General features: G+C 38.5%; 1 protein-coding gene across 2 annotated transcripts in view; it reads left to right on the forward strand.

Annotated features, from left to right (window-relative positions):
* The window catches only part of tusc3 (tumor suppressor candidate 3), a 44,289-nt gene that overhangs the window by 16,121 nt on the left and 11,120 nt on the right, over positions 1–17,048 (forward strand). For both annotated transcript variants that reach the window (XM_086121096.1, XM_086121097.1), the window contains exons 2-6: positions 6,045–6,214; positions 7,587–7,704; positions 8,955–9,095; positions 9,315–9,455; positions 9,622–9,711. In XM_086121096.1, the coding sequence (XP_085977222.1) occupies positions 6,045–6,214; positions 7,587–7,704; positions 8,955–9,095; positions 9,315–9,455; positions 9,622–9,711 (660 nt within the window). The remainder of the gene's footprint in view (positions 1–6,044; positions 6,215–7,586; positions 7,705–8,954; positions 9,096–9,314; positions 9,456–9,621; positions 9,712–17,048) is intronic.

Genomic DNA, 17,048 nt, shown 5'->3' on the forward strand with positions numbered 1-17,048 from the left:
ATACAAAAACAGTGTACATTAAAAATAAAAGGGACATTGGAGAGGGGGCAGTATGGATTAAATCCTATAATCCATTTGAACATCATTTTATAAACAACATTAAAAGTTTCCTTGAACATCCGACAGTTACAGTACATTCCCAGATGTTTCTTTGTTTGACTTTTGAAGAGTTGTTTTTGTGTCACTTTGGTCATTGACAGTGATAAAGTATTCCATGTTTCCATTTTTCTGTAGTCAACTGTTCACTTCAAGTAATTTGTATTTGGTTTCTGAAGTAAGAAGTGTTGCCTGTCTTGTGTCATATTCATATGACTCTAAATTGTCTTTCAGCTGCTTGTCCCTCCATGACGGAGTTTTAAATTGTGGAACCTTCCATGTTGAGAGGAGCAGGGTAACTGTCATTTTATCTTCAATTTTTCGCCATCCTAAACTGGAATGCATAGTGTTGATGTTTGTTCTAAACGGACACCGGAGAGCAAACCAAGCTGCCTAATTCTGCAGTCATTGCAGTTTGAATATCATTTGAATTAGTTCAGGAGTCAAATATATTCTGCATCGCTTTAAGAATGCTAGGGACCTGCCTATTTTCTTAACAACGGCATCTGTGTTTTGACCACAACTGTTAATTGTGAAGGATGAGACCAAGTAATTACAGTATTCTGTATTATGGTAGCCACACAATGTAAACACATTTCCTCAAGGATTATATTCAGCAATATATATATACAGTATTCCTCAATATATATATTGCTTATAATGACAATAAACAAGTCATATTTTTGAACATTTCCAGGCTGTAATAAATTACACATCAGTCAAAATAGTAACCAGTTCTCAATTTGCTTTTTTTTATTTATTTAAATGTTTGGTTAACTTCTTCATAATCTGCACTCTATGTAATCACACAAACAATATAAACATATTTTGCATTCTACTCAGTAGTAATTCAAGCAGCATGGGTCAACTGTAGGTGGTCCAATGATTTCATTAAGCAACGCAGCGACAGCAGAAAAAGAGGCACATCCATCTAAATCTACCCAATATTAAGTTAAACAGTGAGTGAGTGAGAGAAGTGTGTTTAATAAACCAAATTTAAGATTTTTCAATGGTCTAGATTTTAGATTGATTAAAGGATTTCATTTGCATCCGACCCTCAGAGTGCACATGAGAGAAATTGATGTTTTCAGTCTATCACTTCTCAATTTACGGTATGATTGATTACTTTCGATTTTGATTGTTAGAAAATGTTTGTTTATTAATTCATGAACCTGGCCAGCAATGTTCCCTCGAAGCTGCGCGCGTGGGGAATAAGCTCACTTTTCTCACCCTCTCAGTGTACAACCATGACGCTGGTGCGCACCACGCACACAGTAAATTCCTACACTCATTCCTTCATTTCCATCCATCAATGAGGTTATTTCACACATTTCGAAGGTCACATGACTAGGATATTTTTGTGTTTTATTAAATGACATGTTTTTGGTTGAGGTTATTGCTGCCTCTGGAGGCCTCACCTTATTAAATCGTAATATGCACATAGCGGTACTTTTTTCCATGCCATTATTTACTGGACATGTGTTCAGGAAAAAACATGGAAACATAAATGTTTGTGTGTTAGGTTAAGAACACAATTTACTGTTCTAACAAAAAATAAGATCAGATCACATTTGATAAGCAATTTATACTGAAATTCAAGTAATTTTAATGGGGGTTTTTTTGGGCAATTTTGGACACTTGGGTGACTCAGTCAAAGGCTGTATCCGAAAAATACAACCATGTGCGGTATGTTGATTTTACGTGAACAATGCCAACTTTTTTTTTTACCAAAGCTTACTCTTAATGCCGTCAACTGGGCTTTGACCAGCAGTGAGTGATATGTCAAATCTGTAAGTGATGCGCAATTTGCAATGAAAAAAATAGGGCTGACATGCAACTTTAAGTACTTTTTTCATGGTCGATAAAGGTGCGAGAATGACCATAAATGAGGAAATTAAGACATCCATTGCGGGACTAAATTTACCTTGATGGATTTGGCAGTTTAGAACATGTTAAAACAAAGAAAGGGGATATTATGATATCCTGTTAAGGTCTTTAGATAATGTCCACGAGACACATCAGCCAATGGTTTATGGCAACCTGAGGTTGATGAGGCAGTTAGACATGAATGGACCACCGTACTGACAAAAGAGCTCAAGTTCTCTCAGAATGAGCCAGCAATAAAATCACTCAAGAAAAGCTGCTGTCCGGAACCTTACTTGTTTTATTATATGGGGTTGGGGGGGGGGCTCCTTTTGAGTACTGACAAGGCAGTTTAAGAGACTATGGTAACTTGTAACAAAGGGGAAAGCTGTGTTTGCCTTGGGTAAGTAAGAAGGTACGAGGGTGCTTGATCTAAGTCTCTGCTGTGCTGCACTGAGACTAATTGGCTGGTGAGTAATGGGAACAGCTGCGAGGGGGTGTGGCCACCAGTTGCTCAGTTGAAATGAGGAGTGCAATGATCATCCGCAATCAAGCTCCTCATTAGAGACATGATCTGTCAACCACGGTTGAAAGAGTCTTTCTTCTCACTTGTTTATTTCAGTGATGTCTGCACTAAAGATCGTACAACCTTTTCTGCAATCATGTGAATAATTTTCCTGGCTTGGATTTTTTTTTTTTTTTTGGATGATTGAAACTGCAAACCCTGATACTAAAAATTATCAAATGTGGTGGACCCCGCATACTCGCAGTTCAGCACGTGGTTCGCATTTTCGTAGACTTGGAGTGAAATTCTGAGGACTTGGAAAATTTGGATCAATCAAAATCTAAAGTATTGGTGGGTAAAATAAAATTTGAAATAAAATGCATAAATGCGTGATACGATCATCTGTACAATACATTTACATACATGTTTCCTGCACATTGATCTAATTGCATATTTAATAGACCCAGTTCAAAAACTAAATTCAAACTACCTTGAAGACTGGAAAAATAGCATTTGTGGTCTAAGATTAAGTGTTAACCTGAAATATAAATGAAAACATCAAAAGGAAACAAGCATTTCCTTTATTTGACTTCATCAAAACCCTACTCTGTTTTGGTACATGACTCTTTTTGTCCTCTCAAACCCTCTTTGCCAACTTTTTTATTCACATGACTCAAAGTATAGCCACAGACGCTACGCTGGCCATATATCAGATGGTGCCTCGTTCGTACATTGGTTTCCAAATTTGAAAACGGAGAGGCCATTTTGACATGGAGGTTCCACTGTAATTACTGCCGAGTCAGTCGTATCCTGTCCTGCATTTTCAACTCACTGGACCAATCTTGCCGCCTTCTTTCTGGCATTTGTTGCCTACTTTCACTTCTACTGAGCCATATTAACACTTGCTTAAATTAACCACTTCTTTTTCTCTCACAAAAAAAAAAAGAAGATAAAAACTCTCTTCACTCCCAAATGAATTGTTTTTTGTGGGAGAAAAAGATAATACATGACAATTACATTGAATTGCAGTGTTTTCTGTTGCTCCTTTCGAACTACTTTGTGTGCGTGTGTGTGCGCACGCGTGTATGTGGGTAAGAGAGGGAAAGATGAGTGTTTTGCTCGCTGTTATACTGAGCCAATTTTATGTAATCCCTCTTCTGAATGGATGAATTTGAGGAAACAGTTTTGGAGCCCGATGGCCAATGCTGAGATCCATTCACTGACAAAAGAATGAGTTTCAAAGCACAATGAGCAACTGATTGTGATTTGAACAAATGCTGGTTCCTTTTCATGTGGGAAGTGCACAGAACAAGTTTCTGACTGGTTTGAGGAAAAAAAAAATCAATGCTGCCCCCATTCAGTGGTTCAGGGACCACAGAAAGATGGGCGGGGGTTAAGAGGAATGGTTATTTGGGGCCGATTATATGCCCTTCTAACTCGTGTACCCTAACCACAGATAATGACAATCTTAAAATGACACCTAAAGCTGTCAACATTTTGATTCCTTCATTATGTATGACCTAAAGATTTGTGAAGATCAGTCCTTCCATAAATGCATTTTCACTTTGATAAGGAACTCTGGTAAGCATTGCAACTCAGGCAGAGCATTTTTTTACATTTTCTTGTTTTTCTGAAGAAATATATTTTATGAACAAATGGAAAAAAATAATTTGCCTTTCATTTCATGTAATTTTTAGGAACAAATGTTTGATTGGGCTGCTGCTGTTTGTCTGACATCAGTGGGTACGCACAATTTATCGAATTGTGATTTGTGTGTGTGTGTGTGTCTGAGTGTGCGCTACTGCTTATGGACCTTATCTCTCTCACATCTCCATATACAGTATATATATATATATATATATATATATATAATTTTTTTTTAGAACATTGTCTATCACCTTTGTAAAACCTCACTTCCTGTCCCTTCATATACAGTACAATGCTTGAGCTGGGTTGAATTTTAGCTCACTGGTCAGACTGAGATATGGTGGCAGCGGGGGTTGATCCCCTAGTTTGGTGGACGCCGCAAGAGTAAAGCTCCACCAGTTAAACACATACACATAGGGTGGGGGCTCTCAAATTTGATGATGGAATGTGAAACCGTGGGTTTTCATCCTGCTTATAAATATTCCACGGAATTTATGTTGCATGTATCCCTGGCAAATTCCTGGATCAGATGCTAATTTGTAATTATTATGTAGGATTCAGTTGCATGATTCCAGTTGGATCCAGGGCAAATTTGAATCTGGGCAAATGTTGAAACCTCGTTTTCTTATTCAGAACTCAGACAAGAACTATTCATCACCCAAATAGGTTATTCAGACTATGACTGACTGAGTAATATAAGAAAAGAGAATTTTGGAGATACACATACAAAGACTTTGGAGTGGCACAATGTCTTTCAGCCACCTTATAATCTTTTCAATGCATGTTTGTGAGAGAGAGAGAGAGAGAGAGAGAGAGAGAGAGAGAGAGAGAGAGAGAGAGAGAGAGAGAGAGAGAGAGAGAGAGAGAGAGAGAGAGAGAGAGAGAGAGAGAGAGAGAGAGAGAGAGAGAGAGAGAGAGAGAGAGAGAGAGAGAGAGCACAATATCTGCAGTAAGGGTATCATAATCACTCACTCATGCATGTACGCTCTCATCCGAGACGTGATTTATTTTTGTGCCCTCTGTCCTCATTGGGGTGAAAAATAAATATTTTTAATGGCCCTCGCTAGGCTATTTGGATTGCATACATATTGAACATGTTTTGTGTGTGCCTGCCAGCAAACATAGGGAGTCATAACAATGATGTGTTAGAGTCACTTGAAGGTCTGGTATAAGAGCATTAACAATACTGTGTTGATGATGTGATAGGTGTACCACACACACACACACACACTTTTTTCCCCGCATGACCCTGGTAACAGCATACTCATTGAAACAAAACTTGTGTCGCTTTTAGTATTAACATGCTGAGTTTTGTTGCACTGGGTCTCCTTCTATATAGCTTTGCCTAGAGCTCCCAATATCACAAGCTCACAATTTAGCCTTGAACTTTGGCAGATGAAAGTGTATGTCTCCTTAAAGGGGAAGCCCAGTCAGATGTTTTCCTGACAATAATATGTTATATGTTCCCCAACAAGTCTAAACAACACATTCTGATTAATATTACTGTGCACGATGAAGGAAGCAGCAAAATCCACCGCTTAAGGACCATAGAAATTAAGAACTTAATCAGAAATAGTTCCAAGACTAGACTTTTCACTAAACCTGGTGACTCTTGTAATGTGTACAATTGTTTACAATTTATTGAATATTAGAAGAACAATACAGTGCCATGATATTGTATTGAAGTAATTAAAACTGAAATTTTAAAAAGCAAATCATTTGTCAATATTATGTCACTCAAAACCATTCAAAGGGAATATTTTGAAAATCTAAAGAAAATATAGTGTTGTTCAGTCTTTCTGGTGGCGTGTTTTTTTTTTTTTGTGTTGTTGAGATGCAAATGTCCCTGACAAAATATCTGTGCTCCCGAGACATGATGTTCAGGGACATTTTTCAGACCCTAATCTTTTGTTTCTTCCTTCTTTATTTGTAGAACCTCCTGTCTGAGAAAGTTGACCAGATGATGGAATGGTCCTCCCGTCGCTCTGTTGTACGAATGAATGGTGACAAGTTCCGTCGTTTTGTCAAAGCACCACCCAGGAACTACTCTGTCATCGTCATGTTTACGGCATTGCAGCCTCAAAGGCAGTGTTCTGTCTGTCGGTACGTGCGCTTACACAAAGCTCAAGATCAGTTCCCAGGCACATGCTGCATTCCAGCAGTACTTAGAGTACGAGCCATTCATCCATCTTCTTGTCAGTAGAATGACTTGCGTCAGTCAACCCTGTAGGAGTCAGCATATTAGACATGAGATGCGTTGCCGAAGCGTAGCACAATGTTAGACGACACTTGGCTCGTTAACGACCAAAGAGGTCATGTTTTCACGAGTGTTTGGTCTGTTTCCTCCTAAAGTTACAATCAGAAGGAAATGTATCACATGGAAATGTATTTCATTTACCAGTGCCTTAGGTCAAAAAAGTGAAAATCTTCACAAGCATCCAGATTTGTATGTATTGAAGAGAGGGCCGTGTACAATTGCTGTTGATTATAAGAATTCTTAGAGTGGTAAATGTTTTCATATGAGAAAAAATATATATATATATATATATATATATATATATATATATATATATATATATATATATATATATATATATGTGTGGACAATCCCTTCACTGAAATGGATTGCCACTACTGCACTGCAGTCTAGGGGTGTGAGAAGGTACGTAATAAATGATAAAAGTGTGGCCTGTAGCAGAGATTTGAACTCTACCATCCAATCACATTAAAAATGTATCACCGGCCAGGAGGATTGTTGAAAAAAAAAAAATAAAGTGATGTGTCAGTGATTTCGACTTGAGTTTACCTGGATAATGAGCAAAAAATATATATTTGCTATCTGTGTCGCGTGACAGTGCCCGCAAACAAAGGTAACACAAACAATTTGTGCTCGCATTAATAAACAACACGTGCAGTCATACAAATACCCAGTCAGTCTCAAAACACCACGGGAAGAATAAAGTACCCATACGCCCTACGACTCAACCGCATACATCGATTTCACAGGAGATTTGGAAAAAAGTACACAAAGGCATGGTCCTTTTTCCTATTATGTCTTTGTTCTGTGTTTTTAAATCAATTTACAGAGTTGGTAATAAATTTTGCCTAACACATACGATAATAAGCAGACAATATCAGAAAATCCAACCGTCCATCAAATATCGAGAATCGTCAGGTTGGGAGGCTGTTCTGGAAAAAAAATCTATCAGAATGTCGGCCATTTTATATCACAATAACGATATACCAAAATATAATGATTCAGTTATTCAATTAAAAAATAAAGTGAAGAATTGATTACCTTTTCTCTCTTTATCTTGAAGTGACATGAAACAAACCTGTGTCAAATGGTTGCTTAAAACTGCAATTAAATACCTTACGTTGTATGTTATGTTTGTCCTCATTATTTCTCCATTGCGAGATTAATAAAGGTTTTCTTATCTTATTACTGTTGTTTTGTCACACTTTAATGTTCCAGGCAAGCAAATGAGGAGTATCAGGTCTTGGCAAACTCATGGCGCTACTCATCTGCTTTCTCAAACAAGCTGTTTTTCACCATTGTGGACTATGATGAAGGAGCGGATGTTTTTCAACAGGTTACTATTGAATATTTCATTGCTTTTTGGATGTTATACATTCTACAACTGCTTTATTCTTTTGCAAATATGCACTCTGCACTCTTATTGAACAATTTCTGCAAAAAGCAGAGATGTTATACTGAGGCCACCTGACCAGACTTCCCCAAGTCCTCAATTGCACTCAATTTTGTCCATAAATGTTATGATCAGAATCTGTGACAAAGTGCAGCCTTGGGTGGGGTCCAACCCTCACTTGAAATAAATTCAAAATACTGTCAGCAGTGTGGATCAAGGAAGGGACCAAAGGGCTTTTATGTGGGAGTCGGATTTCCCATATTCGAAGAGCATATCCATAGGACACTTAAGAACATGAACGCCTTCTCCAAGTCTTCAAATGTGTTTATTTTTGTTTGTTTGTTTGTTTTTTTTTTTTAAATGGCTCTATCCATGCTCACAGTTCTGTTAAGATGGCTGACACAATTTCTAGGACATAATTTAACATCATCATGAAGAGATGCAAATAAGGCCATTTGTTTGGATTAATTATAGATACATTATCAGCAAAGGCAGAGTATCAGTTCGATAATAGGTGAATAAATTAAGACAAAGTGAAGCTGTTGGAAGTGTTCATGTTATGCGGCTGCATGTATTGTATTGTATTGTCTTTGTCATACTGAAGTCCTGCGTCGGTGCAACAGGTCCTCGAGGCATTGAAGGCATCAAAGCAATGATCAAATCAGAAGATTATTGCAGCATCTCGGAGCAAAATGTATGAGCCACTGTTTTATAAACTAGTTTTCAAGGCACAGATATCAGGCTGAATGGAAAACCACCCAGCAGCATAAAAGCATAGTTGGAAAAGAAGCAATGAGCCTTGACCTAAATAAGTATTGAAATCCTTCAGAGAGGGAGTAACACTTTCTACGGAAAAAAAGAAAAAAAAGACTTCTGAAAACTTTAAAATAGCTTGAACACACAGAAATGGGAAAAGGGTTGAGAGTGCCGGCAGGATTACAGACTTTTGCCTTTTACAGTTCTTTATATTTTATGTATTCTGGAAATTAATTTGATGAAATGATTTTCGCAGTTAAATGGATATGATGCAGCTTATACAGCAACAAATAGGATATAGTCCAAGTGATTTACAAATTTGTATGTGCCAGTCTTGATGATTAATTGCAGGAAACCTGGAAATACAATCCCACAACTTGCATAATGTATATCTTAACTTAATACTTTAGATATTCATTTTGTGTTCTTGTTTCTAGCTGAACATGAACAGCGCACCAACCTTTATGCATTTTCCAGCAAAGGGAAAGCCAAGAAGAGCGGACACATTTGACCTACAAAGGATTGGCTTTGCTTCAGAACAGCTGGCCAAGTGGATTGCAGACCGCACAGATGTCCAGGTATGTTATACACATGAGGCTTGTTTATGGCCGGACGGAGTGAAGGCGGGCACACATGTTAGCAAAATGGCTGTAGCACACTCACTTTGTTAGCATGCCACCAGCCTGGAGTTCAAAAACAATGTTGAATTTGTCATCTGCTGTGTGTGTGTTGTATATGTGTTGATTGTTGTACAAGTGTCGTAAGAGTTAAACAATTGCTCGTGTCATTCTCTCTAGATCCGTGTCTTCCGTCCACCTAATTATTCAGGGACCATTGCTTTGGCTCTGCTAGTGTCTCTTGTTGGAGGTCTATTGTACCTGAGAAGAAACAACTTGGAATTCATATACAACAAGACTGGATGGGCCATGGCAGCACTGGTAAAGGCAACAGCACTCACTACTTAAAATATATCATATTTTAACATGACTCAACTTTATATATATGTGTGTGTGTGTGTGTATATATATATATATAAAGATATAAAGACAATAATATGTTGTGATAATATGTATATATTTCCTTCTCTCCCCCACTTTGACTCAGTGTGTTGTTTTTGCGATGACTTCCGGTCAAATGTGGAATCACATCAGAGGCCCTCCCTATGCTCACAAAAACCCCCAAAATGGACAAGTGGTAAGTGTTCCATTGTGCTTGCAGACACACACACACACACAATACACATTCACTACTCCCTTGAGTCTCTTTTTCCATTAGTCCTATCTAGTGTTTGGCCAGCCCGCTTGAGTAATAATGCACTTGGTAGTGTTGCCACCTTCCAGTGGGTCAGTACTGTGACAATTATTTTTTAGTGCATGTTTTTTCCCGATTCGTTTTCCCTTGTGTTTCTGGGCAGTTGACACTTGAGACTTATCACAGCAATGTGTGTGTTATTCAATTTCAGATTTCATATTTTTCAGACGCTATTCGTAATTAACTGTAGCTGGTCATCATTCCATATTTGTTGAACTAAATTAAATCATGAAACAATAAGAAAAAAAGTGAATGAATTGGTAATCAAAGAGAATTTGTTTAAAATACTTCATCCTAAAATTGTCTTATTGCTAAATTATCATTCTTAAATTATTATCTTCATGAAAGGTGTTGTACAAAAATGTTTCAAAAAAAAAAAAGGTTCATTCAGATTGGATTATTTTGGTGTTGATTTCTAACTAAAGTGTCCCCCTGCTATAGTGCAGTTTATCATTCAGGCCCCTACTGTATTGCAGGTTTTGCGATCGTTTTTTTATGATTTTTTTTCTTACAGTATGCTATTTATTTACTGGAGTGCTCTCCCATGTGGAAAAGGAGACCTAGAGTCACCAATACACTTTTCAACTATTTTATCGAATGCCGAGAGACCACTAAAACTTAGTGGAAACACAATGGGCATGCAGGACAATGGGCAAACACACTCATGCAGGAGCTGCAATCGACCACAGCCCATATCCAGATGCTTAGACGCAGACTGGCCGACGTCACATGCCACCCTAGCGGGCCCCACTTCTTAACGGGACAGGAGACTACAATCTATAGTAAGATAAGCAAGACGGATGAATGGATGGATTCTCATTTAATAATCAGTTCCATTCTGTTACACAGAATGGTCAACATATATTGTATAAGTGAGGGGGTACTATGACAAAAACATTTAGGGTTACACAAGCGAAAAAAGATTGGGAACCACTAACATGCAGTGCAAGCCAAGCTTCAACCATTGCATTTTCTCTCGAGCTTCTTGTCCAAATTGCCTCTTGCCAAATATTCAACCAAAATAGCAACAACTATTGTTTTGTTAGATCCGATGCAAATTGCCCTGATATTTTCATATTTGACCACCTTCTTTCTTCCTTCTGTGATATCCTGAAATCCCTTTTTCCCTTCATTCCAGCAGTTAATAGCTTCCACCTGCCGGACAATATTTAAAAGATCTCTCTTATCGTCTTTGTTCCCCTTACCTTCCCTCCTCTTTTTATCTTACTCCCTTTTACATTCCTGTTTAATTTTCCACTTTCCTCCCCATGTGTGTCAGACTCCTCAGACAGTGAAATTCTTTTAAAAGGATGAGCGAGTAAGGTAGACTTTATTGAAAGGATTTTTGAGTGAGGTAGACTTTATTGAAAGGATTTTTGAAATGACGAATAGTATGAGCGGGTAGATATAATTTGTTTCAGCTTACACACTGTGCAATGCACAAATATTCTGCCTGTTAATTTTTGAAGGCACACACACACCCACACACTCACACAGACCTGTGATCACAAGTTGGCCATAGTGAGCCTTCCCTACCCACCAACTTGCTTGCACCACCTTGCTTGAAGCACGGTTCTCTAAAAAAGTTCAGAAAATAATAATAAATTAAATAATTGTAGAAAAAGCTACAAAGTAATTTCTATGTTAACCTTCACTACGGATAGCAATTTCTATACTTTGTATAATGTCACGTGACTTATGCATGCACGATGTCACATGTGGCTTCAGGAGTCTGCGACACAGCATGAAGTCTGGGGCTAGCGTGTGCATTGGGCTGTGAGTTCGTTTATTGCGTGTTGATGGCCATTTAGTCATTCAGTCTTATGTGTCTTTCAGCACATTGTTAGAATTGGCCGTAGTCTGTTCCACCAAAATGTTTTGTCCGAATGTTTTCAGTGATATTTTCCATGTACCCATGTTACTGCGTAGCGATGGTGAAGTTGTTGTCGCATCACAAATTTAGGTACCAGGAGTGGTCACAATTCGGTGTCACAATTAGGGATGAGTAGCAAAGATGGTACTTTTTGGGGTATGGACGGATTTGTGTTGGTAATACCAAGTGCCGATTCATGTGAAATCAAACCTTGCCAAAGTTTCAGTTCTGTGAAAGAAAAACAATTGTGGATAGAGTTGCCCACCTACAAACAACTAAATTGTGAATAATCCAATGGAATGAATGAAAAGGGTAGAAGCGCAATCAGTCAAATTAGCAAGAATGCATGGAATATTAATTGAGCTATATCAAATAGACAAGCTAGTTGCACCCTTTGAAATATTCAAGTCTGCGTTTTTGGCTTCTTATCAAGCACTTCTTTGTTTGCATACTATTAGCTGGGGAGGTTATTACCATATTTCCAGCTGATTTCACAAGGTAGGAGGAAAACATTTTTTGGAAATAGTTACTGTCTTACAGAAAAGCCATTTTATTTTTATGTTTTTCATCCCAAAGAATCATCAAAACACTTTTATTGCCTTGCAAATAGTAGACTTTCAGTTTGCAGAAGGACACCACTGTGTTTGTTATGTGCAGCAAGTTATTCCTTACACCAGTGTGTGTTCATATTTGCTCCATCTCTTACTGTTTTTTTAAAATCATATGGGATGACTCCCAACGGTTCAGTTAGCAAATGAAACAAACTGGCCTTCAGGCGAGACTTCCACCCAAACCAGCAGATCATGACCAATAGTCACTATGAAGTGAGATGTGAAAGAAAAAAAAAAGATAGGGCATTAAAATAAATCTATATATGCATTTACATTGCTTTGCTTTTGGGAACAACATGGCTGCCTTCTGAAATCAACTGGCAGGGTTCACCCAGCCAACGAGCACTGATGCCTCAAGCGTATGGCAATATTTTACTAAAAATGAGATCAATATCACAATCAGTTGCAAAACATGCGATCCATCCATCCATTTTCCGAACCGCTTGATCCTCACTAGGGTCGCGGGGGGTGCTGGAGCCTATCCCAGCCGTCTTCGGGCAGTAGGCGGGGGACACCCTGAATCAGTTGCCAGCCAATCGCAGGGCACACAGAGACGAACAACCATCCACGCCCACACTCACACCGAGGGACAATTTAGAGCGCCCAATCAGCCTGCCATACATGTTTTTGGAATGTGGGAGGAAACCGGAGCACCCGGAGAAAACCCACGCAGGCCCGGGGAGGACATGCAAACTCCACACAGGGAGGCCGGAGCTGGAATCGAACCCGGTACCTCTGCACTGTGAAGCCGACGTGCTAACCAGTGGACTACCGGGCCGCCCGCAAAACATGCCAATCCTTAAATATAACAAAACCACAAGTGTCGGGCTATCATAAAGAAGCCGCTAAAGCGAGATGATAAGCAGGCTTCAATCCCCACATCAGCTGTGAGCCTAGTCACTAAATACAATATACTTCAGTGATTGACCTCTTTATTGTAAAAATAAACAGTTTATGTTGCCAGAGAAAGCAGCCAACCAGCATTTATCTCAGCCGTCAGCCTTTTTCTCGCAGACTCACATGCAATCCTCTTCCTCTTTCCACTGGCCTCCATTCCCTGACTTACCTAATTCAACTGCAGTTTTGCTACATTACATTATTGCAAAGTATTCCCTCGTCCTGTAATTTTTACAAATTATAATACGATGCATATCTAGTGTTCCATTTAACAAACTTGTGGTTGAGTTATGTGAGTTGGTTTTACTTTTCCAAGGTTAGACTGTCTGAGAAGCCACGCGGGTATGTGAATGTGATAGGATGATCAAGTGTCTGTGAAATGTGCTTGGCATAAAGAGAATTGTGATATAAAATTGCACGAAAGCAACTTCCCTGAAATTGTGGCTAATTTGAGTCGTTCAGGTGACTGTGATCAGACAAAAAAAAAATCAGGGCTACATTGGGGGGGGGGAAAAGAATTAGGAGAAAAAAGGTTTACAGCAGTGGGCTCAGAGTAGACAATACAGACTTTAGATATCATGCATGTTTGACCATGGTGTGAATTGCGTAATATGAGGGTACCCTTAATAGGTTCCAACTCGACTTTATTTGCAGCCAGGGATTGCAATTTTCAGGGGACAGTCGCATCCACTTTGCTTGGCTGATATGGGACTTTGTAGTGAATGTATCGCTTTCAATTCACTGCATAATGTTGTTCTGTCACGGGGTTTGTCTGCCTTCATTTTGACGTACCACCATATGGTGTGTCGATTTATTGTACACTATTCTGGAAAAAAATCATGGGCCAAAAAAAAAATATATATATATATATATATATATATATATATTTTTTTTTTAAAGAAACTAAACGCATTATTCTACTTCATCGCTCCTTCAGTCCATTGAACACCCTCCTCCACGGTCAGCTTTGTCGACATGATTTTCCCCTCTTCCTGTCTGAGTGCCTCCTGACCTTTTGCAAACTAAACAGACGCACACATCCACACTCACCAAACACATGATACAGTCTAGAAATGGAGGAATGTGGTTATTTGCAAAGGTTACATGGCCTCTGGCTATTAACGACCAACACTGTTGTGGGTTTGGATCAAGAGGAGAGCAGTAGCCATAAACACTCAGCATACCTACTGCCCACTATTTACTGTTTCTTGGTGCTTATCATGTTGTCTGTGGCAGCAAAAATGAATTACAACTGACCAAAATGTACCGTTTCTTATCCTTTTAAAGTATGGCTTTTAAATTGGGGTGTACCGCTTATGTGTTCATACATTTTGTGTGCTGACTTTGCTCAGACTCCTAATTTGCTTCACTGTCTTGACCAATGCGATTCAATTCTCATACAATCACGGTATCTTCATGTCAATGTATTCAAATGAATGTGTGCGTAATGCAAGGCACTCACACTGGCAGATCACATTTTTATTCTCGTGTCAGAGACAACATAAACACATATTCTAGAAAGCTTGCTCTAAAGTTATGCTAAGGAGAGAAAAAAATTGCCTAGTGAATTATACTGAAGCAAGTTTTCGAAAGGTTGTAGCCTCGATCGACTTTCTTGGATAGTTTTTCAGTTGACTCTGCTCAAGTTTTTACAGTCGGCTTTTTTTTTTCTTTTTTTTTTTTTAATGATTACACCTACCTGCAGTTGAATTTCTGAGTGTTGTGACTTTTTAATGCAATTTAGTTTACTTGTGGGATACATTCAAGGCTTTTTTTTTTCAAAGTGTAGATTTATTTATTTTGAACACAGTATAGTATACGGCTTTTGCATAGCTTCTGATCATTGAAGGATTGCTCCAAGTAGATTGATTTGTTTTTTGTTTTTATTCTGGTTTAATCTCTACTGTGGTCACAAAACCATAACATTGCAAATACCGTATTTTCCAGACTAAGCAGCTATTATTTCCCCACACTTTAAACCATCTGGCTTTTAATGTGATGCTGGTTATTTATGAATTTTTACTGATGAGCTTCAAGATGACAATATATTTACGACACATCTGACCAATGAAAATACATATGAGAGTGGACCGATGAAATTGTCCCGAGTCCGCCCTCATACTGAATATTCATCATCCATTTGTTGTTGGAGTGTGCACACGGGCTGCCTGAAACGCAGAGGTCTCTGTGTATAGCAATTCGCGGGCGTTTAGGAGTGAACATGGAGGATATAGGAGAGTGAAAATAAGCATCTTGATATGTGTTTAATGAGCATATGGAACAAGTGCCATAAATACCGAAATCTCTGCAGTGTACCCCCATCTTTCTGTTGTTTGTTTGGCAAATGACTCCCAACATCGCTGGCAACTGAAAACAAGCGCTGACGGCTAGTCACGCAACACAGCATTTCTGGCCATGGAGTGACATCCCATGCGCTTCCAAAACACATAAGAAACGGCTTTCCAAAGGCTAAACTGCCACAGACGTACGTGCACTGCTGACTGGGGTGTGACTGAGAAAGGTTCAGCTGAGTTTGGCATTGTTTAGGGGGGAAAAAAAGAGTTTACCGCTGTTTGAGATAAATAAATCTGTGTGACCTCTTTCCTTACCATTATCACATGGAGACCCGTGGCTAATAATAGGAATCGGCCAATGTATGTACCAATTTTGTCTTTCTGGCTAAATGTAGCTGTTGCAGCTATTAACCAAGTGCATTTTATAGTCCTGAAAGGATGGTGAATGATCTTCATTAATTTACATCCGCTTATATGATGTGAAGATTTACATTAATTAGTACAGAGCTGCAAACTATGACGTATTTTGTTTTGCAAATCTCAACGCGGCCACTTTACGGCCCTAAAATGGTGTTCCGGATATTAAAAAATAAATAACAATAACCATGGGTCACATTGCCCAAACACATTGAAAACGAGCAAAAACACTCAGTCGATAATTGACAACAGGCAGCTTTTGTCCGTGGCTCCAGTAGCATAAGCATTGCTGTGGAAGCTACGCGGATGCTAGCAGACGAGTCCAAAGTTAGCTGAAAGCTACCGACTTGAATAGATTCATATCAGCAGCGAGAAACAAGTGTTTGCACTCAAAGTGAAGCTTCATTGGCAGATTATTATGTCCATTCATGCACAGACAACAATTGTGTTCTCATGACAACTTCATCCGTAATAGAATAACATCGCACTGTGTTGTTATACTGTCAGTTTCATAATAGTTGTTGGAATATGCCAGATGGCCACGACTTAGTGAAGCGTCGCAAATTTTAATCAATTGTTTTTATTTTGGTCCTTGAATGTCTATCTTCCCATGAAAATAGTTTAACTAAAAAAGAAAAATGTTCGTGCATTGTATGCTGTCGAAATGTCGCTGCCAAAATTGGAACTTTTTTTAAATTGATTTATTCTTTGAAGCAATAATATGAATTTGTTCAGTATAGTGCCTTGATTTTAATGAAGTTAGTACAATGCAATTGTACTCCTATTAATTAATAATTATTCTCCTTAGACATATTTTGTAAACTACGACTACACAACGGAAGAAAGATAAACAGGAAGTATCAGTCACGCTAAAACATGTAATTAGCTCTTACCAAAGCCGTTGGAAAATTTACAAATGTCCTCCTTTTCTTGTCAATTTCAAATGCTGTTGACAAACAGGTTTTATTACTCCAACCAACCGGAAATGTGGAACCCGGACACACTGAAATATTTATCCAAACCTAACGTAAAGCGATTTGATAAATGTTGACAGCTCTAAGTAGGATTAACCTCTCCAATATTACAACCTCAATTTGTTGTTTTCTACTTTGTTTTTCTTTCACATCT

This window comes from Hippocampus guttulatus, chromosome 9, assembly GCF_054856545.1.
Source record: "Hippocampus guttulatus isolate MCC_2025c chromosome 9, RoL_Hgut_1.0, whole genome shotgun sequence".
In the NCBI taxonomy this organism is placed as follows: domain Eukaryota; kingdom Metazoa; phylum Chordata; class Actinopteri; order Syngnathiformes; family Syngnathidae; genus Hippocampus; species Hippocampus guttulatus.